This window comes from Fusarium fujikuroi, chromosome FFUJ_chr05 (assembly GCF_900079805.1).
Source record: "Fusarium fujikuroi IMI 58289 draft genome, chromosome FFUJ_chr05".
Classification (NCBI taxonomy): domain Eukaryota; kingdom Fungi; phylum Ascomycota; class Sordariomycetes; order Hypocreales; family Nectriaceae; genus Fusarium; species Fusarium fujikuroi.
In genome coordinates this window covers 2,536,882-2,562,271 of record NC_036626.1, presented here as the reverse complement: position 1 = coordinate 2,562,271, position 25,390 = coordinate 2,536,882, and the positions used below count along the sequence as shown (strand labels likewise).

Below are 25,390 nucleotides of genomic sequence, written 5' to 3'. Positions count from 1 at the left end.
ATCACTATGGTGACATTAAGCTGATGAAAAAGGCATGTTGCGTCGTATAAGTTGATGGGCGACTCGTTCTGCTGTTGACGTGAGGTTAAAGGTGAATGAATGGTTTCGAGTGTAGTTGGTTTTTTGCCGCGAGCACACCCAGCTCAGGGATACATCAGTGCATTGTCAAGGTTTTTTGTACTTGAATCGTCGCCTAAAAGTCGAGGCAGATCAGGTCCCCGCTACATTCAACCTCTAAAAGGCACTAAGCAACTCGCCCTGCATCACTACCAACTTTGTCTGTCGCGCCTGTCGCGTCTGAGCTTCAATGATCCCAATCACGCGGATGAAATTGGACAAGTTACCCAGAACTTTCGCCCGCGCATAAGCTTCTTGATTGAATTACCTCCTGAAAAAAGATTCTCTACCATTACCTTGTTCACCAGCCCCAACCCTACACTTGAGTGGCCCGCGACGATGCCGTCATGGCTCCCGATCGCATCACCAACGCTATTGACAGCCTGATAACCCACATCGTACCTAGTGATCCCAATGATCCTGAAGATATTGCGCAAGAACGTCACGATACTTGCTTCGAAATTGTCAAATCTATAATAGATAGGTATGTATCTTTTCTAAAAGGTATCCGAAAAATATGCCAAAACTCACCATTCGCGGTCTAGCCCAGTTTCCCCCGCCATTTCTTCTGATGTCAACCACGCCTCCGACCTTATAAAACGAAAGCTCATTCAGAGCAATCCCTCCCAAGCTCTGCGCTTCTCGAATTTATACACCCGATTGCTTTCACTTCCTGTGCTAGAACACAAATGGGCAATACTCTACCTCCTTTATCAGCTCGCTGATTCCCCAGACCCTAGCGAACCGCTCCCACTGAGCCCGGTGAAGCCTTCAGCGCCCAATTACCGAGACGTCATCAGTCGCGATGCTATCAAACGGCAAGGTCGGGAACGTAACAGTAGGGCTTCTCGATTTGAGGAGGAGCAATTCAAGGAGGCATTTCAGTCCGAAGGACTCAAAAAGGTTACACAAAAAGAGAGCAAGCCATCCAGCAAAGAGGGGGATCCACGTCCTGAGCCGGCAAAAAGAGATGTTTCACTGAAATCAACCTTGCTGGCAAATAATCATTCGGAAATAGAGCCTCCGGAGTCGGTCATCCTTAGAGATCTTCCTTTTACTCTCCAGGGACTATCATCAACCAATCTACCTTTCGCAAAATCAGATCTTATCAAATTACCGGCCACACTTCCTTTGCCAATCATTTCCCTACTTCACACTTTGGCTGAGCCTTCGCTACTATATCGCGGCCTCGATGGATTTTGCAAGACTCCTGCAAAAGGGCTCCTAGGCCAAAGCCTCAGAGCTGCTGTACACGGTGAGCTTAAGTCATATCTGAGTTTGATAGCAACTCTTGAGACTCAGATACGAAGAGCACTTGCATCTCTTGACGAGGAGGCTCCAAGAGAAGGTATTGGAAGAACAGGTGTCACACTCAAAAGGTGTGTGGTATGGACACGCGAAGCAACAATGGGCCTCAGGTTAATGAGCCTCATTGCTGAGGAATCTGAGAAGAACAGAGGGGGCCAGCTTGTCTCCCTAATCCATAGTTTCTCTTCTTCACATGGAGATCCTGTGGTGGCCGCATTCGCAGAGAGACTCTTAAGTAGTTTCACACGGCCATTTTACGACATTTTACGGCACTGGATTTACGACGGTGAACTGTCCGACCCTTTCCAGGAATTTTTCGTTAGAGAGCAGGCTCCTGACAAAGACCAAGCGAAGGCTAAGGGCGCAGGCAATGTCTGGGAGGACAAGTTCGAGATTGCTACAGACATGATCCCCAGCATCATTACTCAGGACTTTGCCCAGAAGGTCTTTCTAATCGGCAAGTCACTAAACTTCATTCGACATAGCTGCGGTGATGCTATGTGGGTTGAGGATTACTCCAAAGCTGCTTCCAAAGAGTTAAGGTATGGCGACACAGCTACCTTGGAAGCCTGGATCGATGAAGCTTACAAGACCACCATGAAGCGTCTCATTGACTTGATGGCCAACAAGTTTCACTTATTTAAACATCTTCAGGCGCTTAAGAACTACATCCTCTTAGGGCAGGGAGATTTTATTGCGCTCCTGATGGAATCTCTGGCTGCCAACCTTGACCGTCCAGCTGGGGCACAGTACAGACATACTTTAACGGCGCAATTGGAACACGCCATTCGGGGTTCAAATGCCCAGTATGACTCTCCCGAGGTTCTACGACGCCTGGATGCTCGCATGCTGCAACTATCTCATGGTGATATCGGATGGGATTGCTTTACCCTTGAATATAAGATCGATGCACCTGTCGATGTTGTCGTGACAGAGTGGGGGAATAGACAATACCTAAAGGTCTTCAATTTTCTCTGGCGTATCAAGCGAGTAGAATTTGCAGTACTCTCAACCTGGCGGAAGTGCATGACGGGTGCTCGTGGAGTTCTTCAGAACTCCGACCCTGCCGTCTCTCAAACGTGGAAGTCAACGCGCGGTGTTCTGGCCGAGATGATTCACTTTGTGGGCCAGCTCCAATACTACATCTTGTTTGAGGTCATCGAATCCTCGTGGGGCGAACTTCAAAAACGGATCCAGAAGGAGGACTGCACTTTGGATGACCTGATCAAGGCGCATACACGGTATCTCAACGACATCACTCATAAAGGTCTCCTTGGGGCAAAACGACGTGCGCACAGCTCTGATGAAGATGACCGCACGACATATATGATGCAGCTCGGCGAAATCTTGCGGTTCATGCTTAGCTACAGAGACTCTGTTGACGGACTTTACAGCTGGAGCGTGTCAGACTTTACGCAGCGTCAGGAGGCTGATGTCAGAAGTACCACACGACACAACGATGATCACGATGGCCTTGACACACCGATGACAGGTTCTGGTGGCGTGGCCTCCGAGTTTCCCGTCCTACAAGAGCGTCTTCGACACTTAGGTGCATCGTTCCGAACTCGTGTGCAGATCCTCCTTGGTGATCTTGCGTATCAACCAGATGTAGATATGCGATTCCTTGGTGTTGCCATGAACTTCAACGACGTTTATCAGCCGACACGACGGAAGACTAAGGCAGCTCCTGGAACTGCGACGGCGGCGCGAAGTGCTTCTGCTAACAGAGGCGAGAGGTGAAGGGGGGCCTGTTTTGTCTGAGCATGGATCATGGAAGTTGCAATAGTTGTCATGCATGATGATATGGAAAGAATTATGTTTGTAGGTAGGAAACGGGCTCAAAAGCATATGGTTCTTCATGTACCTGTAGTACGACTCTTGTTCCCATATTCTTAATGCTCTTGTGAAACATGATGCGGCCGTGATGACACTGCCATTATTACTCCTGGCGTGGTCTCATGACTTCCTCTGTTTTATTACCTAGAGAAAGGACGCAAAGCTTTAATCAATATAATCAATATTGAGCTAGACTTTACCTGTCTATTTTTATCAGGTGCGATTGGAAAGATTCTGGGCCCTGTACCTCATCACTGCTGAACTGATGTAAGGTAGTATGAATTGTCTTGTGTGGAACCACCACTAACGTAGATGGTAGTAAATTCGTGATATCGCTCTACCAAATACGCTATCAACGACATATGGATTGATTATAAGCCCGCCTTCCCAGTATAGCGCTATACTGTTTGTATGTTTCAGACCATCTCAGTCATTTCATAAGCGAGTCGGATGCCTGTCCTTTCTTCCAGTTCCTGAACCATAAGCAGACCTTGATTAGCTACTTACTCTTTATCTACAGCTGTTCTGGACATGGCTTGGAAGCACGTAACCATAAACAGACCTAGCTAATAATTTATAATGTTGCATACAATAACTGGAAGGACAAGAAGTCGTAATGACATCGGCAGGGCCCTCGGGGTTACTGAATTAATGAGACAGCAGAATGGAGTTGCCAGGCCTTTGACGGGTGATCAGAACACGTTAACAGTAGGAGTCCAGAATCTATCACGTTTTGGGAGCGTTGGTCAATGAGTAACCAGCATGCTCTCACTTTCTCGTGCGTCTCATCGTATATCATAACTTCAACGGCCACCTAATAGCAAGGCGTCAGTTTCTTGCAAACCACTTTCGAGGAACAAGCCAATATTGCAAAGATTGTCAAGGCTTCAACATCCAGGCTCGCATAATGTTACAGCCTTCTCGACTGCTTCCAAGTCTCTATAACCAATACTTGTCCCTTCCACAAGCGGCAACATGCACTATGCGTACTTCACATTGCGAAATCGCTTTCCAAGTCCATTGGTCCTCCTTGCCATAAATTTCATTCATCGTACCTATTCGTAGTACGAACCACCATCTAGACGTATGGGTATCTATGTTTCCCTCCCTGGCTGATCTCGCCCTGATCCCAAGGTAAATATACTTCAACCGGAAACCCAGGTACATGGACTGTCGTCAACTATCACATCTAGGAAATCTTGGAAGATCCCGGTTACAGTACGGAGTACACTTGTACATTACAGTATCACTTCTAACTTACATGTCCCCCCTAACCCCAGCCTCCCCACCATGGACATATCTTCCGGTGCCCCACCAACCTTTCGAGCCCCGTCTCAGCCAAGTAACTAGGAGTCAGTAAACATAACTGCTACCTGCAGAGAAAAGATACGACAGGATAGGCATGGGTGGAGTGATGGGTAAGGACAGTACTGGAACTCACCAATTCTCACGACGAGCCAGTTCTCGGTTGTGCCGGGGCGCTAATGATTTCCCGTTGGGACGATGCTATGTCGCGTCCTTTTGGCACTGACATAGGGCCACAGAGGAGCCGACTCTGCCTTACTCAGTAGCAGTGGGGAAATCAGATATACAACAGAATAAAAGCTGAATTCTCACCAGTTACTCATACACACAAAACGGGCTTTCGCTCGCCTGGTGCCCAGGTATGGTTCAATACCGACGATGTCCATTACCCAGGGCCATGAATCTCTTGCTCTTCAGGTATTATGGTATAGTTTTTGATCCGCTGAGCCTTCCATAATCATCTCGGGTAAAGTCTACCTATTGGTATAGCTTTCCTTAAGCTATACCAGCTTCTCGGAATGATAGGTTGGAGTAATGGATACCTCATATTACCTCGTCTCCCTCAACTAATTCTCCCACGGCTAAGCTGCCTGACATTGCGTTGAGCGGATATGCACATATATACGGCTTTCAGCCATCTACCTATACTGGACACTTAACTTCCAGTGACTTGAATTATCAAAACAGTCGTGATTCCTCTGGCCCCTTTTGACTCAAAGTGTGGTTATCTCCCTTGTTTGGGAGGTAAATTGCCGCGTTGTTTGTTGCACGGACATTCCTCAGTGCCCGTTATGTCATGAGACATCCATTGCTATCCTGGATGTCAGAGACATTCAAGTGCTGTGATTGCAGGCAACTCAGGTTGTGGCACGTATCGTCGCGCCTAGCCAAGCCAGTTCATTGAGCATATTCGACGTGGTCGTGTGTGTTTTGAACAGCGCCAGGGGTGTGATTAAATGAATTAGTGTCGAGTTCTATTCAATGCGGCTTGACTGTGCATATTCCGGACCATTGACGTGAAGGCCGTCATTTTGATTGTGGTCCATCCATTACACGGAGACCAAGGATTGGTTTGCTGTCAGTGCTGGATACTAAGAATCACAAATAACCACGGAGTACCAGGGGCAAAACCGCAAGGTGCTAGCAACAAAAATCTCGCCTGCCCCTTTGCTTGGGCCGAGTGGCCGGCCTTCTGGAATACGTTGAACTGCCTAAGAAGCTGGGGCTGCCTGTCTGTTCAGGAACAGGCCTATGGGCCCCACAATCGATCCAGAATTGCGCCCAAAAGAAACAAGCTTCTATGGAATGCATTTTCCTCACTGACGTTTCGCTATCTGTGGTCCAGAAAGTTGGTGTTGGCGATGGCTTGTTCGTAATTAATCGTGAGATCATGAACATACCTATCTGGTACTTGTGTTCTCTTTCTGTGTGGGTTCTGAGATACAAACCGAGGCCTCATGCTTCAACTGACGATGGCAGCCTTTGGCGTTCTTTACACGTTGGCCTTCCGCCTTGTCGTTCCCCCTTTACTGGTAGGCGCATTTGTTGTTTTCTTTCTGTGCTAGGTGGCAGCATCACAGAACTGGGATACATACCTTTGTTCGGAGCGATCCTGGTAAGCGACACACTTGTTCAGTGGTTGAAGTCCTCCCAATGATATCGGCATGACGCAGGGCAGTCACCGGCGAAGCAGTTATTGGCTGTAAACCAGCAAAATTAGAGTCACAACTCCAATGCCTTTCTTTCTTTTGAGTGGACTTAACTGGGTTGCTAGTCAGTGCTTGTATCTATACCTCCCTTCGATAACGTGGCTCTTGAGGAACCTAGGGGAGAGACCGTGCATGTTGCACCATCTTGCTTATCATGTCAAGACAGTTTCGACCATACACACCAAGATTTCTGATGGGCGGAAGTGGTCTCTGGTCTCCTTCCTAGGAGCCTACATAAGTAGGTAGATTTTGTTCGTCACTACGGAGTAGCAAACGCCAAAACAATGCAAACCTTGAACAAAGTGGGCACGGGGGTTTCGGGGGTGAGTGAGGTAAGATAATCGTTGGAATAGTACATACATACCTACGGGTATCCAGGTCAGGGATGTTATACATGGTGTGTGGTGTCCTCTTCTCCGTGGTGCCGTGCATGGATACCTAGTCAGGTAGAAACATGTACCTGCTTCCTTAGCACCAAAGCCAAGACATGGCACCCGTCCTGTTGGCTGTTCCCCAGGTTTTGTCGCTTTTGCCCTTGCTAAGTTGATGACTTGTTATGTCGTCGTCTCACAGGCCGGCTCGCCCTGTCAATGCCGTTCGCTGATAACGTATTGACGGCGTCGGTATCGTGCAATGGCAGTAACGCCCTTGTCTGCCCTGGCTTTGGTTGGGACCTGGGTTGGTATTCGTTCAATTCAGGCCCAGGTTGGGTTGTGAGATGATGTACCTGGACTGCGTTGATAGTACGGTACGGTACCTCAATGATCTCAACCTATCCCATCCCTACCTAGTAGGTATCGTTTTTCTCCGTCCCTACCAATGTCTCTCCCCTTTATAAACTGGCCGTCCGCCCTCTTTCCCGGATTGATCTCTTCCTATATCTTACCTACCTTTAACCTCACCTGGGTAACTATCTGAGAAGCTTAAACTAATCTTTTATTGCCTCCACCTTTGACCGTGGCCGCTTTGCATATGCGCAAGATCTTTCAGTTGTTTTCACTTGGACCTTGAAAGTCCTGGTCTCATCCTTGCAACAGCAACCATTAGCCGATATCCCGGTTGCTGAGATACTCCTTCCCTGGCGATCTCGAGACCTAAGGTCAGCGCAGAAAATTTGAAGTAGGACGAAGAAAAGAAAAGCAAGAAAGAGAGACAGGAAAAGAAGCATTGCTACCAGTGCACGCTCGAGCCTAAAGATACGATATCCAGACCTGACGTGTATCACAAAGTTATACTGGGGCTAGCTCCGTCACATATCCACAGTTTACGCAAGCTGCTTTGTTTCTATTCTGGTATGTACTGTATCTCTTGGCCTCTAAGTCAGCTTCGCCCGCATCAATGGATCTTCTTCTAACAGCGAATTCACCCAGAAATCTTACTCTATTTCTTGTCTTCTGAATCGAAAAGGGAAGATGCCTGGTCAACACTCGTCCTCAATCCAGGGTGCGCCTCGCAACATGAGAGTCGTCACTTCGCAAGACCTCCTCTATACCAGTATCACTGCTACTCTTTCCACCAAAACGAACCGCCCCTCAACTCCAGTTCATCACATCCAAGAGGATGATTATACCGTACCGGCTCCTCCCCCACCCAGTCCTGTTAGCTTTAGGCCCGAATATTGGGTCACGTCTGGCCGCCGTTGAGCTGTAAGTCTTCTAGCTGCCCGGAGAAACTTGAATGGCTCTGGCGAAGCCTCGTTACCCATGTACCCCGTTCATACTAAAAAATGGCCTTTTTTTCTGTTTTGCCTTCAGAGAACGTTTCATTGTTTTGCAGTTTGTTCTGCCGGCGTTATCGCGATATCATATTAGTGCACTCTGGAGTCTTGGTACAAATCAAATAATTGGGGTACGAAGTGTTGTTTTTTATGCAAGCCACCACGAGGACCATGGATTTTGGACAACGGCGCATTTATTTGATCCAAGGATCAAGCAAGGTTCTATAACTAGGTGCCGTTCTTCATATCTCTTCTAGAAGATCAATTATGTAATAGCTGTCACTTGGTTCTTCTGAAATATTATGAATGAGGCTGGAGAGCTAACACTTACTGCCGCTCTTGTACTATATTTGTACCCAAGGGACATTATGACACCCGCTACTGCTCAGAATCAAATAACGCTGGTTGACCTGCTGGACCACCATATTACACAGAAAGGTTGAGCTGCCTTCGGACTACCCCAAATACTCTAGATATATAAGTACCTATGCTTGCCCATCAGGCCACTGCATCAAAATTAACTTGATTTAGTCTTGTAAAGGAAACAGTTTTACTGGTAACAAGTCAGTGTTGGGGGAGCATGGCTAGGGTTATGTACAAAGACGTTCGTTTTGCCCTTGTATTCAGGGCTACAGGCAGACTTTAGCACTTATACCGTCTTTCGAGGCCATAGAGACATATGGAAGGTTTAGGACCTTTTATTCCTATAAAAATGTCATCACTGCCGTAGAAGCATAGTGATATCAGTTGTGCCTGAGATGCTGATTCGTATTGACACCTCGGACAGGGCAAAAATTGACCAAATTTAGGCAACGGGAGCCGAGATGCAAACCTGCATACAACAGCATCGGCCTAGGTAGGTACTAAGGTAGATAGTATTAAGGTAGTAATACTTCTGAGGTATTAAATTAGTACACACCTACAGCAGCTTACCATCGCATATGCGAATACTGGGCCTCAGCCGTCTGTACTTTACCTAGAGTGGTACATGCACCACTTAACTTTATTCGCGAGTTTGTGGAACAGCTTTACGCGTCTGGGACGCGGTGAGCACGCCAGAACGCGCCTAGATCTTCGCGTTCCCCTTGACGACGGAGCACATTCCATATATGACTTCCACTTTCCAAGACATCGCCTTTACTTTCCCAATCTCAGCAATTTTCTTCACTGCAACTTCCTTGATTGGGTCTTTTCACTTGATGACCACGACTTCCTTTCTTGCAAAGATCGTTCTCGATAATTTCTCATCTGCTCCTTCACTTAAAATCGTTTCCTCACGTGTTTCAACTCTCACAGACACTTGAGGATGCCTCGACCGGCCAGGCGCAACCAAGCTGCGCTTTCTGCTAGCCATTCTATTACCAACTTCGCCCGTGTCTCAAAAACTTACACCCCAAACGATACTGCCAAGAAAATTTTCGCCCAACCTGCATCTTCCATAATCACCAGGAAACGAAAAGCGGCCACAGATGGAGAAGATACCCATCCGAGAACCAAGGCTCGGACTGCCTCGTTCGCACCCAGTAGTGACGATGAACTTTCCACGCCCATAAAGCCCGTATCAAGAAACCAAGAACTGGCTACGAACCAGGTTGAAAAGAATGTACCAAAAGGGAAACGAACTGCAAAGGCAACTCCCTCAAGGGCGAGAGCTGCCCACAAGCCCATAGGGACCACACCTCTTTCTGAGAGCAAGAGGCAAGGAAATACAGTGCAAACCAAGCTCGACAATGTCTTCAAAACTCTGCGCAAGCAGACGGTCGACAAGGATGCACTTCCTCTCCATCTTGCCGAGCTCGTTGACATACACCGGTCGTTTGTCAAGACAATTATGATCCAATTTGCTCATAACGGCAACAATTCACCTATCGATATACGCACACTTGCGCCACACATTTCTCAGACGTGGGGTAAACGGCATGTCACTATCGAGGATATTCGACGATGCATCGCTATACAAACTTCGACAAAAACCAACACTCGTTCACCATTCATAATTGCCGACTATGGCCGGGGAAAGATTTGTGTTGAGCGCTCTCCTATCGACATGGTACCAATCCATGAAGAACGTTTGCTGAAACAATTTGAGATCAATCTGAGAGCATTGGGCACCGAACGGTCTGCTGATGAAATGGACATTGACCTTCCGTTGGGTAACCTCTCGCTGAACGAGCTTCCGCAAGTGGAGATAAAGAACATGGACAACAGAACAACAGCGAATCCAATTCTCAACAAAGGACAGCGTGCGTTGTCAGAGCTCAAGAGTGGCATTGTGACGAAGCAGTATGAGAAGGCAGCAAGACAAAACACGGCATCCAACAACCCCCTCCTCAACCCAGATGGCACAAAGATGAGCCTGCTTGATCGGTTACGATTAAAACAATTAGCTAAAGCCAACGAACCCCTTCCCCCTTCTGGGCCCGAGCTTCAGCGACGTGCGGCCCTCAACCGCGTGGGCGATGTTGCAGCAACCATTTCAATGCTGAGCCTATCCAACCCTATGTCCCTACCACGACAGGCTTTTACGATGGCAGTGATACTCGAGAAGCTCAAAGACTCTCTCCGGGTTCCGGTTTCCAAGGAGGAGGGGGCAGCTTGCGTGCGTTTGATTGCCAGCGATGTCGCCCCGGAGTGGCTTCGAGTCGTTACAATCGGAGGCAGAGAAAACGTGGTTGTGCAGCGTAGCAGTCAACCCGTCGATAAAGTACTACAGAATCGTGTGCAGAAGTTGTTGGCCTAGGAAGAATGACGGAGGAACTGTGGGACGCATATTTAGATACAAGAATACCCTGGGGAGGCATGGCTTTTCGGTGAGACTACTGGACAAGCATATACACAGGCATTGGGAGGCGTTGGCGTTCTAGCATCTGATTCTATGACAGAACTTGTATTACAACTTAGGTGTTTGCTTGTAGGCGCTGTAATAAGAATAAGAAATAAGATTGAACAGAGATTTGATCCGCTAAAAACCCATCGACCAGCCTTGTATCTACCTGTCCGTACCTATGCTGGAGTTGTGAAGGCAATCTTGTCATCCCGGAATGCCTGAACGGTAACCCCCGAACAAAAAGTGGGTTCACAGTGACCCGTATCGGAAGCACCATTCCGACCCGGCAGACCGCACCCGAAGACCAGCGCCGATGTCCGGTTTATTCCCAAAACAACCCAAAATCCAGCGTAAGAAATTGCGCCGGAATGCACTCCGAATTCTCAAACAGCCATTCGCAAGTGTCCCCAGTCCTGGGGCCTCGAAGTGACGCGTTTCTTCCGTTTGGTCATGGATGTCGGTGTTCGGAAATGTAGCTGATCGTGAATAGATGCGATGTGGATATACGGACACATCAGGCGACTATGCATGTATGTATTAATGTGATCGATCACTTGGGCTCAAGAGTGATGGAGAAGTGGAGAGGGGATGATCCCATGTATGGTACTGCTTTTGCTAGCATGTAATAATCGAGGGCTCTTAGGGACGAAGTTTGCATGTTCCTCGCGTGGAGCTTTCGTGTGCTAAGATGCCTTATAGCTGCTGATTCTTTATCGCGTTTACTTTATTGCTCTGACTTCATATATATCTAGGAAATATTGATTTGTTTAATCATTTTTTGTTTGAAGCGGGAATGTAAATCCACATTCTTTCCGGAAACCCAAATCAACATTTAGAGCCCACCGATTACCATGCCGAAGACATTACATGATTCACAGGATGAAATCTCATCATCTACCATGAGCGAGGAAGAATCTTCTCCACAGACTGCAGCCCGAGACCCAACCCAAGACGCTATCAACCGCACAATATCACACATATCTGGCCACGATGCGTTCGAACAGGCTGCCATCATCACTGCGTCAGATGGCAATGTGCCTTACCGCGAGGTAGGTGATGAGATCTTTGACAAAGTTTCCTCAAGACGCAAAGTTGCTATCGTGACCGTGCTGTCATTTGGGGCGTTCCTATCGCCAATATCGAGCACTTCAGTGTTAGCAGCGACACCCGAGGTTGCGAAGACTTTCAACAGCACGGGAAGCATTATAAATCTCAGTAATGCAGCTTACATGATTGTTATGGCGTTATCACCTTTATTCTGGGGACCCATGAGCCAGGTTTATGGAAGGCGGAGTGTAAGTGCTTGTGGTGAGCCTCAGTCGGTGCTCTGGCTGAAGTCAGGAGGTCAACTCGTTTCCCCAATTTTGACGCAGTGTCCATAAGAGCAGGAGAAACACTGACATTTCCACAGGCAGCCTTGTCTTCTTCAGCTATTTTCTTCTTACTCAGCCTAGCCACTGCATTGGCTCCTGACCTCACTTCGTTTATTGTCTTTCGAGCAGCTTCGGCGTTTGGGGGAACAGCCTTCATTCTCATCGGCCCAGCATGCATTGGGTAAGTTGCCAGGTTTTCCATTCTTCAACTTATAAACTGCCCCATGCCCTTGAAAGAATCCCAGGCCAAAGGTAAGACAGTGAGCCATCTTATTGGTGACCGCAAAAATAACCTCGACTTGCCTAGTATTTATGCTCTGAGCAACCAACCTCTGAGTCTGGTTGTTTGCTCAAATGACCAGCTCGATCTTCACGGAGCTTCAATAGCAACGAGCGCTATGAGAATCAGTGATGCTGACAAGAAATAGTGACATTTATCGTCCAATAGAGCGAGGTGCAGCAATGGGATGGTTTCTGACCGGCACACTTGTTGGTCCTGCATTTGGACCATTTTTGGGTGGCATTATTGTAACATATAGTTCGTCCTGGAGGAGTATCTTTTGGCTTCAGACGGGACTGGCTGCTACCGGGGTACTCGGCGTGTACTTTGTTGTATGCGAAACAGCTCATCACCTCAGGATCAACGATCTGAAAAGCCTCTCGGGCAAGAAAAGGACACTGAAGGTTCTCGGCATGATCAGCCCGATGCGAGTCTTACGGCTATTTCGATTCTTCAATATTGCGCTGGTGGCATGTGGTAGTGCATCCTTAACTTGGAACATGTACAGCCTCCTAACACCGGTCCGTTATGTTTTGAATCCCCGCTTCAAGCTCGACTCGCCGTTGCTATCGGGTCTGTTTTACCTGGCACCCGGCTTCGGTTACCTGGTAGGGACTTTCGGAGGGGGGCACTGGGCGGACATGATGGCCAAGCGATGGATCAAGAAACGTGGAGGTGTCCGTATACCGGAAGATCGACTTCGGTCTACTCTGCCTTTCATGGGCGCAATCATGCCGGGAAGCATGCTGGTATATGGCTGGACTGTCGACAGGGAGGTTGGAGGTATTCCGGTGCCTGTCATCGCCATGTTCGTACAGGGCGTGGCGCAATTGTTTTGCTTTCCCTCGTACAACACTTACTGTCTCGACGTCATGCCTGGCCATGGGGCAGAGGTGGCTGCAACCAACTTTTTCGCAAGATATCTGGTTGGTTGCATCGCTTCAGCCGTAGTTCTACCAGCTGTCGAGGCTGTCGGCATTGGATGGTTTTCGACCATCTCAGCAGCGTATTTGATAGGCTCAGCTCTGGCTACCATGGCTGCAATTCGATGGGGGAAAGGCTGGCGGGAGAGAACTCAAGCAAGGCTAGAGGGTCCTAAGGAGGATGAGAACGAGGCCAAAGCCGGTCATGATATGGATACAGATCGACCCAAAAGCGCTCAAATACTGGGACCCAGCTTCGCGTCTGACAGGAGTGGTCCAGAACAGCAGAGCCGAAACATAGGCCGTGAGACCTGATTCTTGCAAAGGAATGGGACTAGATAGGGACAACTTGCGGGGACATCATTGGTCAGATATAGGCGCAAGCTGTACCGAGGATAATGAGATTGAATGGCCAGCATTTGGAGCAACTGAGAATCTGATAAGGGCATAGAAGTGAAGTGGTGAAGTTGTTTCGCATTTCTGTGAGCCTTCATTTTCCTACAAATAGGGCTGTCGCTTCAGATGAACTAGTAGAAAATAAATGGACGGCAAAGATGTTGCATCTATGAACCATCAATTGCATGTGATAGATACAATCAATATATTATGATGCAATGCATCATGGGAGAAATGTCAAAGTTTGCCGTTCACCCCAGCCTTATTCAGATGGGAACCGAAGAACCTGGGGGGTAATAATAAGCCAGCCTTACAATGTTTTCCCCGTTGGTACTGTTATACTACAGGGCCTTGATATTACCACTAACTATTACCTATTTACTGAAAGATGTAACCGACCGATAACTGTATCAACGCAAGCCATGTTGTTTGGTGGCATCTTCAAAGTGGGAAGGGTGCAGTGTATAGAAATGTATGCACATACGGAGTGCAGCAGAAAGATAACGCAACCTTAACATTAGGCTTAACTAGTGTTGGGCTTACCATAGGTTTCTAGTATGTGCTCGTTGTTTTCTTTGAATTCAAGGTTACATGGTACTACCTTGGCCTCAACGTACGTCTTGGCCTATGCGATACAATATGATACAATAGGATTAAGGGAACAATACATGAACACCTTGCGAAACGCAATAATGCCTTTTCTCTTCATGTCGAGTTCGTGCGAGCAACGCAACGCAGCATGATGAGCTACCTTGCAATAGTATGGGCCAGATTTTGAGGGATTCCGGCCCGCAAGTCAATCTCAACCCCAGTTGAGTTAAGTGGTTGATATGAGAAATTCCTAGCTCAAGACGCCAAAATAAGCTGATAACGATGCAGGGCCGGTCAATTGCCGCGTGGTGACTGGTCAACACCAGCTTTTTCAACTTGGCCTTACCGCGAGACCCGCTCCATTTGAAATGACCTTGCATAGCTTTGGAGATTGGATTCTCACAACGGCTGCCTCTAGTATCAATTGGGATTGGGGACTTTAGGAAATGACCACGACCCAGTCAATCATCCTCAGGTAGCGATAAACTTGCTAATTGCCAAGGAATATGTTGATCAGAAAATGGCGGGTCCTCTTTTGATGTAAGCCAAACGCTCGCTTAAGAATACGAAGGCATCGGATCTCAAATATCAAGCATATTCAAGGTAATAAAGAAACATAGTGGATACGATAATGCATTATACTTTTGTAACGACATCGGCACAACCAGGTAGACTCGGGAAACCCTCCCCCCACACCATAGTCAGTACAATCCCCAGTCAGCAAGCCCACCCTGTGGCAGCATAATCGCCAGCAAGACGTTACACGGACGAAACACGAGAACGGGGACATTATGTGAAGGGTTTCCGTCGTGGAGCATATACCACAGTGATAACTACCACGTTGCGTAGTGCATCTCCAACAATAGAACATGCTGAGTCACCGGCGGTTCCGGCGGTTTTGTTCATATCCACAGACAAAATAATACCGGTACATCGTAGTGAACGATGAGCTAATTAACAAGTCAGCGATTTGCATCTTCTTCTTACTCCGTAAGCAGAAAGAACCTGACTACCTTAGGCAAGGCGATGCATGCATCTGCAGAACTGGTTCGCTCGTCCCTTGCACGCACTAAAACGCCGGCTGCTGACTTCGTGTCAGCAAGTGAGCAGCCCTTGGCAATCTGTTGCTGCTGGCCTTGGTCTATCTGAGATAACATGTGCTGCTTATTATTGTCAACTTTCCTCGCCAGCCCCCTGTCGCTAAACTTCATTTGGAGGTGGCACCTGTGGCGTTGGCGACTTCTCGCGATGCAACCATGGCTAAAAGCTTGGCCAAGAAGACAGTTCAAACTTCAACGGTCATGGATCCTCGCCTCTACTGAATCGCAGAACAGGTTGGTTGAAAATGAGTGAACTCGCCGTTGCTCTACTGTGGGTAGAATCAACTAGATGTGCATTTATTAGACCACGGCAGACTAGATGGCTAATCGCGAGACTCTGTAAAATCAAATCGGTACGCTGGCCGACCCTGAAAAAGGCCGACAGTGGGGGTCAGGTTGCTATTCTCAGATTGATGTTGACGTTGACGTTGTCTTGGATCGGATCGGCATACAAGGCTTCGCAACCAACGTTACAGAATGAAGCAGTGTGCATCAATCTCCAACAGTTTTACTTGATACAATTCTCCGTTATGAATGTCCACAGTCACAATAAACCATTTGACCCCCGTGGAAAAGAAATAATTGGAGTAGACCCTAAGGACGCGTGGCGAGAGGACCCTCGCCCATCGTGTGTCCCTGTCCTTCGACTAGACGGAAGGGGGCGTGGCTGGGGGAGAGAATCGGGGTTTGCGTAGATAAGATTCACCGACTCATGTCTTTAGTCTGATTGCTCAGCAAAAGATTCTAAACCGACAACATCGATCTATGTCGCAAGAAAGGGATTGTTTCAACGGCTTGTCGTCGATTCAGAGCTAATTTACTACCGTATAATTGGAGTGACGACTTTTCGGAAAGGGTCGAAATGAGATGCCAACAAGCATAAAAGAGGAGGGTCGCTCTCGGCACTCATTTGCCAGTGAGACATGCCTCGAGCCCATTGACTTCCAGGCTGGTCTCTAGCTGGAGATCTCAGCATAGGTAGGTACACACTGCTGACGTCGCAGTGTGACAGGGACAGTTCCGAGTTCCATGCTTGATGCCTCTTCTAGGACACAAAGCAAGAGCCGCGCCCGGTGATGGGTTTGTCGATTGACAGGCGGCTGAGTCCATGGTCTCGAATCAGACGCCGATCAGGAGTTGCAGGACGCGCAACCACCGCCAGAGGCAAGCATGGCAATGTTTGAGCTCAGAGGGTTCATGATTGACAAAGTGCGCCATATTCAGCCACGAGAGCCTCTCCCTTCTCTAACAATAGGGGCGGACTGGCCCTCGCTCGGAGACCCACGGGCCCATGTTCCATGGAGCCCCCAGTGCGCGTTCTAATCTTTCTGATTGGGATGGAGGCGACAGAACGTTGCTGGGATATGGCGCAATGACAGGGGATGCAAGGCTTGGGTCAAGCAAGGACTCAAGGCTTAGCTGGAAGTGATTGCCATTGACTGTTCCTGACAACCATTGTCCTGTCCTCTCGTCGGTAGAGAATAGCGAACGACTAGCGAGGCATCAGAAGCCCGTCCCCAGGACAGCGGTAGCGATGGCGGCAGTAGAGCTGGCGATGACATTGTCATGTCCATAGCAATAACGGCCCTGTTGATTGTTTACAACGTAGAGCTGCAACGGATTGGTTCCCAAGGCCATCGATAGTACTGTATGTCAGATCAGCGGGGACTTGCCAAAATCCAAATTGCTCAGCCAATTGAGTATCAGATATGCCCCGAAGGCGTTTGATTTCGATCGTTGGTTGGATATTTGAAGGATATAGTGTTTCTCATTGGACATCTGTCCCCACCCCCAGCAACACCGTCTAATAGAGCGTCAAGGGAAAAGACCTTCTTCAAGGTGTTGATTCGGCAAAATCTAGGTACCTTTTGGTGCTGAATGCGAGCTGAAGAAGTTGCCAGTGAACCACTTATTGCCGTTTCTGGGGCCTTTGGTATCCAGTCTCTAAAGCTTGAATGGAGCCTTGTTCCAGTCCAAATTCTTCGATGTTCTCCAAATGCCTGACGTTGACCCAAGTTCCCTGGGCCCCTTGTCAGTAGCGAGACTTGGCTTTTTTTGGAAGTGTGTACAAGCTTCCCTGCAGGCCTAGGTGGTCTCGAAACTGAAGATGAAGACACCTTACATGTACTGTCCGACATTCACTGTACAGCGTAGGTACAGTTTGCGCATCCCCAAATATCCTAGGGTCTCTGATATCAGTGGGTTATTTCCTTCCTCTTTCTTTTGAGCCCCGAGTCTCTGCCAATAGCCTCTCCTCATGAGCTCTCAACACATCCACCTACTTGTGATCCGTCGAACGCTGTTTTGGATGGGCGCAATTTACATCAGCTATAAACATCCTGTCTGCAGTCGTGCGTCCCGGGCTCTCCGGGGCATAGGTGAAGTTCTTGAGTGCCTAGGCGACGACAGCCACCAGATGCAGGTCTAAATTAGAGAGGCCTTCAGTCAAAGAAGATGGGTGCAAATAACACAGTACAATGTGCATCTACAGCACATACGTACCTTAGCGCGGGGTGTCAAAAAAACGTCTGACGCGGGATTCCACATTCACCATACAAAATCAAATCTTCACGTCAGACGTTTTCTGACACCCCCTTAGCTTAGGTAGGTATGAGATAGAAAGTGAATGTCACCTACAGAAGACTGTCCCTGCTCCCTATAAATGAGGTTCCATAGGTAGCCCAGCCATACCCCTTCCACTATCCATCCTTCCCGGTCTCTTTAGCGGAGCCCCGTACCTAGCGGGCCCCATCCGTAGGTACATCCGAGCTGTACTGTGCAGTAGGTAGAGACCTGCCCCGAGTGCTTTCCTCCCTCGTCCCCCTATCGCCCTTTGCAAGGTCCTGGATAGCAACCCCTTGTCCCGTGTCCATAATCCCCTGCTCTCGCCTCTCCTCTCCTGGCCTGGTCTGGCTTCGCTTTTTTTTTTTCTCCCTCCTATCTCTTCTTGGTCAACTTCTTTTCTCTTACTCCCCCCCTCCTTTCTTTTCCCCCTCGTCAACGCCTTCGCTCATCGCTCGGCCTGTTCGTCACTCTCCTCGACGCCCTCTTCTTCTAATCGTAAATTCGACAAGCACCGTTCCCGTGTTGCTTCAATCGTTTGCGTCGCGCCGTGCGATTGTGCTGTTCAGCCTCACCTCCTTTGATCTCACTGCCGTCGTCTCATGACGAGGTAGTCTTTTCACCTGCTCATCCTCCGCCCTTTATCGGATAATATCTTTCGTCGACTTACCTTCCAGGATATCTCGACGACTGCCAGTCGTTACTTTCACCTGCAACCTGTTGAAATAAAACCTTCGATGTCGGCCGGCTCCACTACGACTTTCGCTCCGCATACAAGTTAATTTTCGCCATCACCTGTCTCAACCAGTAAATCTTACCATCCCACGCCCCCGCTGTACAAACTCCTGCGAACCGACAAGCCCTCGGCCTAAGCGTGCCAGACTCTTCAGCCTAGTATGCAGCGGCGCCATTCAGTCACCATGGCCGCCCGCAACAACAATAATTCGCGAGGCCCATCGGGCAGGAAGATCGATCCTCTTCTCCCCTATTCCATCATTTCAGAAAAAACGAAGAAACCCAGACTTCGTATGCGATCACTTCTGGGCCCCTGCCATGCCCGAAGGGTGTTGACCTGGCTTTTTGGCGTGGCTGTGCTCATCACCCTGGTTTTTGTAAAATCCCGAAATTCTGGCTACAGTGTTGGAAAGATGAGCGGAACCAAGACTCAGCAACCCATTGCGACCGCCACCGTCTTGAACACACACGGCGAAACCGTTGTAATGCTTACCGGTGATATGGATGGTGATGGAAAGCTCGAAACCGTTCCTGAAAACGAATATGTTACTGCTGATGAAAAGAAAGAAGTTGCTGCGCAACTTGAGAAGATGCCTTGGTTGAGATTTCCTCAGTACGTTGAACAGTCTAGTTTAATACTTTTACTAACTATGTATTCAGCCTCGACGGGTACTTCCACGGTCTTCGGACTATTGTCAGCAAAGCCAACCTTGTTCCCGAATATCCCAATATTACTGATAAGGCTCCGATGCCCTCTCCCACTATGAGCGATCATGTGCCTAAGCCTCAGAAGTACATTCCTTACGACCATGGCAGTGATGTCAAGACCTGCTATCTCGATTCGAAGAAAACGGTACCTGCTCCTGATCTGTATGCTTACAACGGTGTTCCTCAGCACATGCCGGATCCCGCCATCGGTTCGTACAAGCTCCTCGGACTCAGGGACGACGTCTGTTTCGATCGTTTCAGTCGGTATGGACCTTACGGCCTGGGTTATAGCAGAGCCCAGGGTGGTCTAGATACTGGCTTGGACACCGAGGCGTCTGGTAACGAGCATGTTTGGACAGAGACTGGGAAAATCAACTACATCGATGTCAACTGGGCAGATGCACAAGAAGACTGCTACAAGGCCAATAAGCATAGATTCAAGCAGGTCAACCCTGACACTCAGGAACTCTCGGAGACAAGCGACAAGAAGGGACGCATTGCTGTCGTCGTTCGAACATACACCGGCTTCAAGTGGACTGAACTAGCTGTGCTGAACTTCCGTGCGCTCATCAGCGAGCTATCCCTGCGATCAGGTGGTGAATACCAGGTTCACTTTCTGATGCAGGTGCGAAACATTGATGAGCCCATCTGGTCTGATAAGTGGACTGTACAGCGTATCATTAATGACAACGTCCCTGCTGAGTTCCGAGGCCTAGTATCGCTCTGGAGTGAGCCTCAAATGAGACTCATGTACCCTGGACGATTTGGCGAGACGATCGAGAACCCCAGTGGTGCCGATATCCACGGCATCTACCGTAGCGCCCACTTCCCTCTCCAAGTTTTCGCTATGCAACACCCCGAGTATGAACACTACTGGAACTGGGAGATGGATATGCGATATCTGGGCAGCTACTACGAATTCTTTGACCGCCTAGGCAAGTGGGCCAAGGAGCAGCCTCGAACCCTTCTCTGGGAACGCAGCGCTCGCTACTATATTCCTCCCTACCATGGCACTTGGGAGAACTTTTCTCAAACTGTGCAGCAAGACACTCTGGCCTCAGGTCGCGCTCCCATCTTCGGCCCGCTATCGTTCGAGGGCAAGGAACAGCTACGACATGATGAGTGGGGTCAGTCGATGATGCCCCCTTCATGCAGCTCCGATGCTCCCGATCGATCCAAATGTGGCGTTGGTGAAGAGGCTGATATTATCACTCTCAACCCACTGTTCGACACCGAGCAATCTGGCTGGGTCTTTTCGGATGATGCTACAGGTTACAAGGCTCCTCCTCCGCGACGATGCGCCATCATTACTGCATCGCGTCTCAGCCGACGTCTGCTGATGTCCATGCATGAAGAGGTTTGGCGATACCACCACACCATGTTCTCCGAGATGTTCCCTCCAACCGTTGCGCTGCATCATGGTATGAAGGGAGTGTACGCCCCACACCCAATTTTCCTCGACCGAGCCTGGTACCCTTTCAGTGAAATTGATGCAGCCTTCAACGCTGGTCGTGATCACTCGACATCTGGTCCTGGCAGTCCTTTTGACCAACTCAACGAGCATAATCACAAGGGCACCAGTTGGTACTTTAACAGCGAGTTCGCTGGTCTAATGTGGCGCCGATGGTTGGGCTATGCCCAGCTAGATGGCCGTGGCAAGCATGGAGGTCGTGCCAATGAGGGACGGGAGAGAGGTGGCAAGACAGAAGAGATGAACGAGAACAGCAGCGGCCGGTTGTGTCTGCGTGGTATGCTGGTGCATCCCATCAAGTTTGAACATCCTTCAGAGAAACCTTGAGTCTAGGGACGCGAGACAAAGTCCCTCTTCAACCTTGTCGCCGTCATGAGCAAGGCGACGCTACATGTCCTCCCTCTACCAGCGCACACGACAGACATCACCACGCACATATGCATTTGCAGGAGCATCTGTACAAATATACCCACGACTACTGAATGGCAAGACATCCGATTCCTAGTACCACCATGACGATGAGGGAGATGACGCGATTTCTATGCATCCATTTTATCCAGTTCCTTCCTTAGTCCGGCTTGCATTCCGTTTACGGACCCAGCGAACTTGTCCTAGAACTACCTAGACACTTTATTATTTGAACCTTATCATACCTTACTTATTTCTTCACTTCCAATGTTTGGGTATTCTCTCGGCCAACGGTCTCCAGAACATGGTCCTAATTCGCCCCTTCTCGTCTTGGCTGGGAATCATTCGAGGTTGTCTGCATCTTTGAAACCCAAAATTCACTGTTTTCAACTTGTCTGTTAATTCTCTGTTCTTTTTATTTACTTTACTTTTGTCACTCAATCAGTGTGGCATGTTGTTTCTGGGTACGAGGCATCCAGGACCAAACGCGGAAGGGTTCTCCGCGCATGCTACGGGGCGTTCTGGACCGGGGGATTTTGGGAAGACAAATGTGAACATGGTGCGACTTGTATAGATTCAATCTAGTATTAGAGGTGGCAGTTTGGTGTGAAATTCTAACTGGGTTTGAAACCAACCTTTTGGTTTGATTGTTGGTACTCGTAATATAGGCCAAACGTTGCTCAACAGACGACATCCGAAGTAAACTTAACTTGTCTCAGTTTGGGTGGTGGTCGGTTCCACGATAGAGCCACATGTCTTTCCCCTGCTTAGAGGTATTAACAACGAATTTATGTGCCTCATTTGCTGCGTCCTCAAGTCAGCTTCGGGCAAATGTAAATTCGCTACAAAATACAGAAAGGATCAGAGATCAGGGGCCAAACTTTACACGTGAGCTGTTTCGACACCATAAGGTATGTGGTAACCCACACTATCGATTGGATTCTTAGGACAGCTTTGTTAGTAGAGGTAAGGTCGGTAAGCAACAGTCATCGATCCGTTCCTCCATAGTCCGTTTGATTTCGACGAATCTATGAACCGTCATATCACTTGAAGCTATATTTGCCCCGTAAGTATCAGTAGCGAAAGGGAGGCATCTCTTGTCCTAGCTCATTCGTGGTTCAGATCTTGTAAGAAGGTGATGGGATGTTGTTTGCGTAAATCATTCTGATACATAGATTCATCTCGCGGAACAGTATCCTCTTGGAATGCAAGAGGTGTAGAAGGAGAGTCATTCAGGGCATATTATCTGTTCATAATTCGAAAGTCCCTACTATAAGCTAAGCCATCATCCATTCAATTGAAGGCGCCTTCTTCCAACTAACCGGTCTCCATGTCCCAACTCAGAATGACACCAAAATATCAATCTAAAAGAACCAAATGCCAGGTCCAGGCTGGCCGTCAATATAGTATAGAGCAATATGCGCTCGCCATTTCATGCGTTGCCGGGGAATTCCTTACCCCGTCACTCACATTCAACTTCGTTCAACGACGAAGGGCTGTTGAACGATTCAGACGAGCAGGCAAAGGCGCATCACCAAGACTTGCTTAACCCAAAAGTACCATCTTCAAGAGGCAAAGACAAGAGAACACAGTTATCCTCGAGGTATCAAAATCCCTTGACGCCTTCAACACTCAAAACCCCACCAACGCCATGACGCCCAAATGCAAGTTTCCGAGTTACGGCAAGACTGAATAACTCAAGCGAGTGTCGCTGAGTATACGAGCGATATGGGTTGCTCGTCATCTCTGCTGCTGTCTCCCAAATCGTATATGAGGTTGTTGAAAATCAGTAACCCTGTATAATACCGGGCTCTCCTCGAAACATCTTACTTCCTCAGAACGGCATCATAAATGCTGACCACGGCAGTGACAGCAGTACCGGTCAGGATACCCTTATAGCCGCCATAGATGGCGTTCTCGAGGCGCATTATAGACAGGTCATTCAGAAGACCGCCAAAATTAACGCCTTGCCCGTAAACAACGAATGAAACCAAGGCTTTGACGATGCTGAAAGTCAAGGGATCGACAACATAGTCCGCATGGCTTGGGCGAGGGCGTCCGCGCGAAGGTGGGGGGCTTGTCGCGCTCAGGTTGAAGAAGTAACCAGCAAAAGAGGGGATGATGACGCTGGTCAGTATCCAAGTCAAGGCTGGAGACCAAAAGCTAGACGTCAGAAGAAGGAACATATCGGGAACATAGACAGGGTAGTCCGATGTACCGAGTGTGCTGATGGCGGGAATTGTAAACGCGTAAACATTGCTCAGAATTTCGCGTCGAACGTTCCAAAGCTCCCAGCCCGCGACACAGAATAGGATGCTGGTGACGGTACTGAGAGTGTCGCGAGTCGCATGACTGACCTCGGTGATTCCACTCTCCTCGTAAAGTGACGAGACGCGCTGGCGCACAATACTAGTGGAGCGATCAACAGCGAGAGCAACATCAGCGGGAGTCGCTGGAAGCGCGATGCGCGATGCGACCTCGGACAGAGCGCGACCAGGAGTCTCGACGAGTGCTGTCGATGGAGCTTGGGGAGATGAGGCATCGTCGCTTCTACGGTTCAGAAATTATCATGTTAGCTTAGTTGCTCCAATCGCGACGCGTGATGCATTATTTGTATCGTGGCGCGCGCCCAATTCAGAAGAAGCGCAAAACGCGCCATAGACTCTTGTATGACTGGAGGTCACTCACTCGGGGGTTACTTCTTCTACGGCCTTGGAAGGCCGTCTTCGGACTACCTTCAGGGCATCTTCACGGTACACTTCTTTCTTGACAGGAGATCCTTGGGCCTTAGAGCGACTGTTGAAGTAGCCAGCGAGCTCGGGGTTGGCTAGAAAGCGCGTCGAGTTCTCAGTGAGGAAGTTATCAAGAGCCACACCAAGGTCGTCTTTCTTGTAGCCGTCGATACTGTATGTTCGTGTCAGCACAAGAGTGTTTCATTGATTGCATGGAGGGGTCATAATGGTAGAGTGGGCGCGTCGCGAAAGCGCTTGGACAAGCTTGGGCGCAGAATAAGAACAAAGAAAGGTGATGCGGGCAATATTGGAGAACGGGTGGTGCGCGCGCAAATGGCACGTATATCAGTAGATCGGGGTGAAGTAAACATACTCTGACAGACCAACAGACTCGGCAAGATTCTCGAGTTCGCCCTTCTTCTTGGTCTTGAGCCAAGAGTTGTATCTGTGGTTGGACATGTTGGTGGATAGGTTGAAAGCGAATGCGCATAAAGCGAATTTCAGCAATTGACGGGGTATTGCAAGTGAAAGTACAATATGTATACGGAGCGGGAGAGTGGGCCACGGCCAGAAGGAAAAAATGAAGCTGGTGATGGTGATGAAGAACAGAGGCACAAGCTCGAATGTGTTGTTTGGGGGGGTCCACGTTGGATGGGGGACGGCTGATGGCTGACGGCTGATGGGCTGGTGAAGAACGGAAGGGCCCGTGTCAACAATGAGCGGCGGGTCCGGTCCCTTGTTTATGTTTTTTTTTCAACTCCCGTGTCTTCTCCTTCGATCTGATGGTCATGCCCCGCAGAAAGGTGTGTATGGTTTGGTTGTGAGAGAAGCGCCCAATAAAAGGGCGGAAAATTGGAGCTCCTAGGGACTTCCAGCTAGGAAATACCTAGGTATCAGTGCCATTCAAGTGCAACTCGGGCCAGGGCTCTCTTGCGCCAAAAAATGACCTCATTACTCATCCCCAGCCATATATCTTGGAGGAGCTTGCACCTACGTGCTCCGTCCGTAGTGGGGAGCTTTCTCTTCAATCCAATTCGATGGCAATATCTACCACAATCGATATTGTCAAGATGTCAAATTTGGACCTTTGGCAGATGCCATTATAAACTACTAACGTAGTCATGCAGGCATTAAACATAACAGTTGACTGCTGACAGTCAAAAGATGAAAACAACTCAAAAACACACTTATTCATGGATCCAAATATGCCGGTAGTAGTAGTATATTATTCCCTTCGCGAGCCTTACAAAGAGCTTGACTACCAGGTAGTAAATGTGAATGCCAGAACTGTA

General features: G+C 48.7%; 5 protein-coding genes; 4 read left to right on the top strand and 1 right to left on the bottom strand.

Moving 5' to 3' along the window:
- Positions 1–464: 464 nt before the first annotated feature.
- On the top strand, positions 465–3,165 carry FFUJ_07551 (related to GCP3 (gamma-tubulin complex); the record flags this gene model as incomplete). XM_023577816.1 has 2 exons in its annotated part: positions 465–601; positions 663–3,165. 2 exons carry the CDS (start codon positions 465–467, stop codon positions 3,163–3,165), a joined length of 2,640 nt encoding a protein of 879 aa, XP_023430819.1.
- Positions 3,166–9,298: 6,133 nt separating this feature from the next.
- Positions 9,299–10,732, top strand: FFUJ_07550 (uncharacterized protein; the record flags this gene model as incomplete). Its single annotated transcript, XM_023577815.1, has 1 exon — positions 9,299–10,732. One exon carries the CDS (start codon positions 9,299–9,301, stop codon positions 10,730–10,732), a length of 1,434 nt encoding a protein of 477 aa, XP_023430818.1.
- Positions 10,733–11,670: 938 nt separating this feature from the next.
- FFUJ_07549 (related to dityrosine transporter) lies at positions 11,671–13,710 on the top strand (the record flags this gene model as incomplete). XM_023577814.1 has 3 exons in its annotated part: positions 11,671–12,114; positions 12,231–12,373; positions 12,621–13,710. The coding sequence occupies 3 exons, from the start codon at positions 11,671–11,673 to the stop codon at positions 13,708–13,710; spliced, it is 1,677 nt and encodes a 558-aa protein (XP_023430817.1).
- A 5,254-nt stretch (positions 13,711–18,964) lies between these two features.
- On the top strand, positions 18,965–21,285 carry FFUJ_07548 (uncharacterized protein; the record flags this gene model as incomplete). XM_023577813.1 has 2 exons in its annotated part: positions 18,965–19,392; positions 19,440–21,285. 2 exons carry the CDS (start codon positions 18,965–18,967, stop codon positions 21,283–21,285), a joined length of 2,274 nt encoding a protein of 757 aa, XP_023430816.1.
- Positions 21,286–23,192: 1,907 nt separating this feature from the next.
- Positions 23,193–24,557, bottom strand: FFUJ_07547 (uncharacterized protein; the record flags this gene model as incomplete). XM_023577812.1 has 3 exons in its annotated part: positions 23,193–23,916; positions 24,055–24,270; positions 24,472–24,557. 3 exons carry the CDS (start codon positions 24,555–24,557, stop codon positions 23,193–23,195), a joined length of 1,026 nt encoding a protein of 341 aa, XP_023430815.1.
- Between the last annotated feature and the right edge of the window lie 833 nt (positions 24,558–25,390).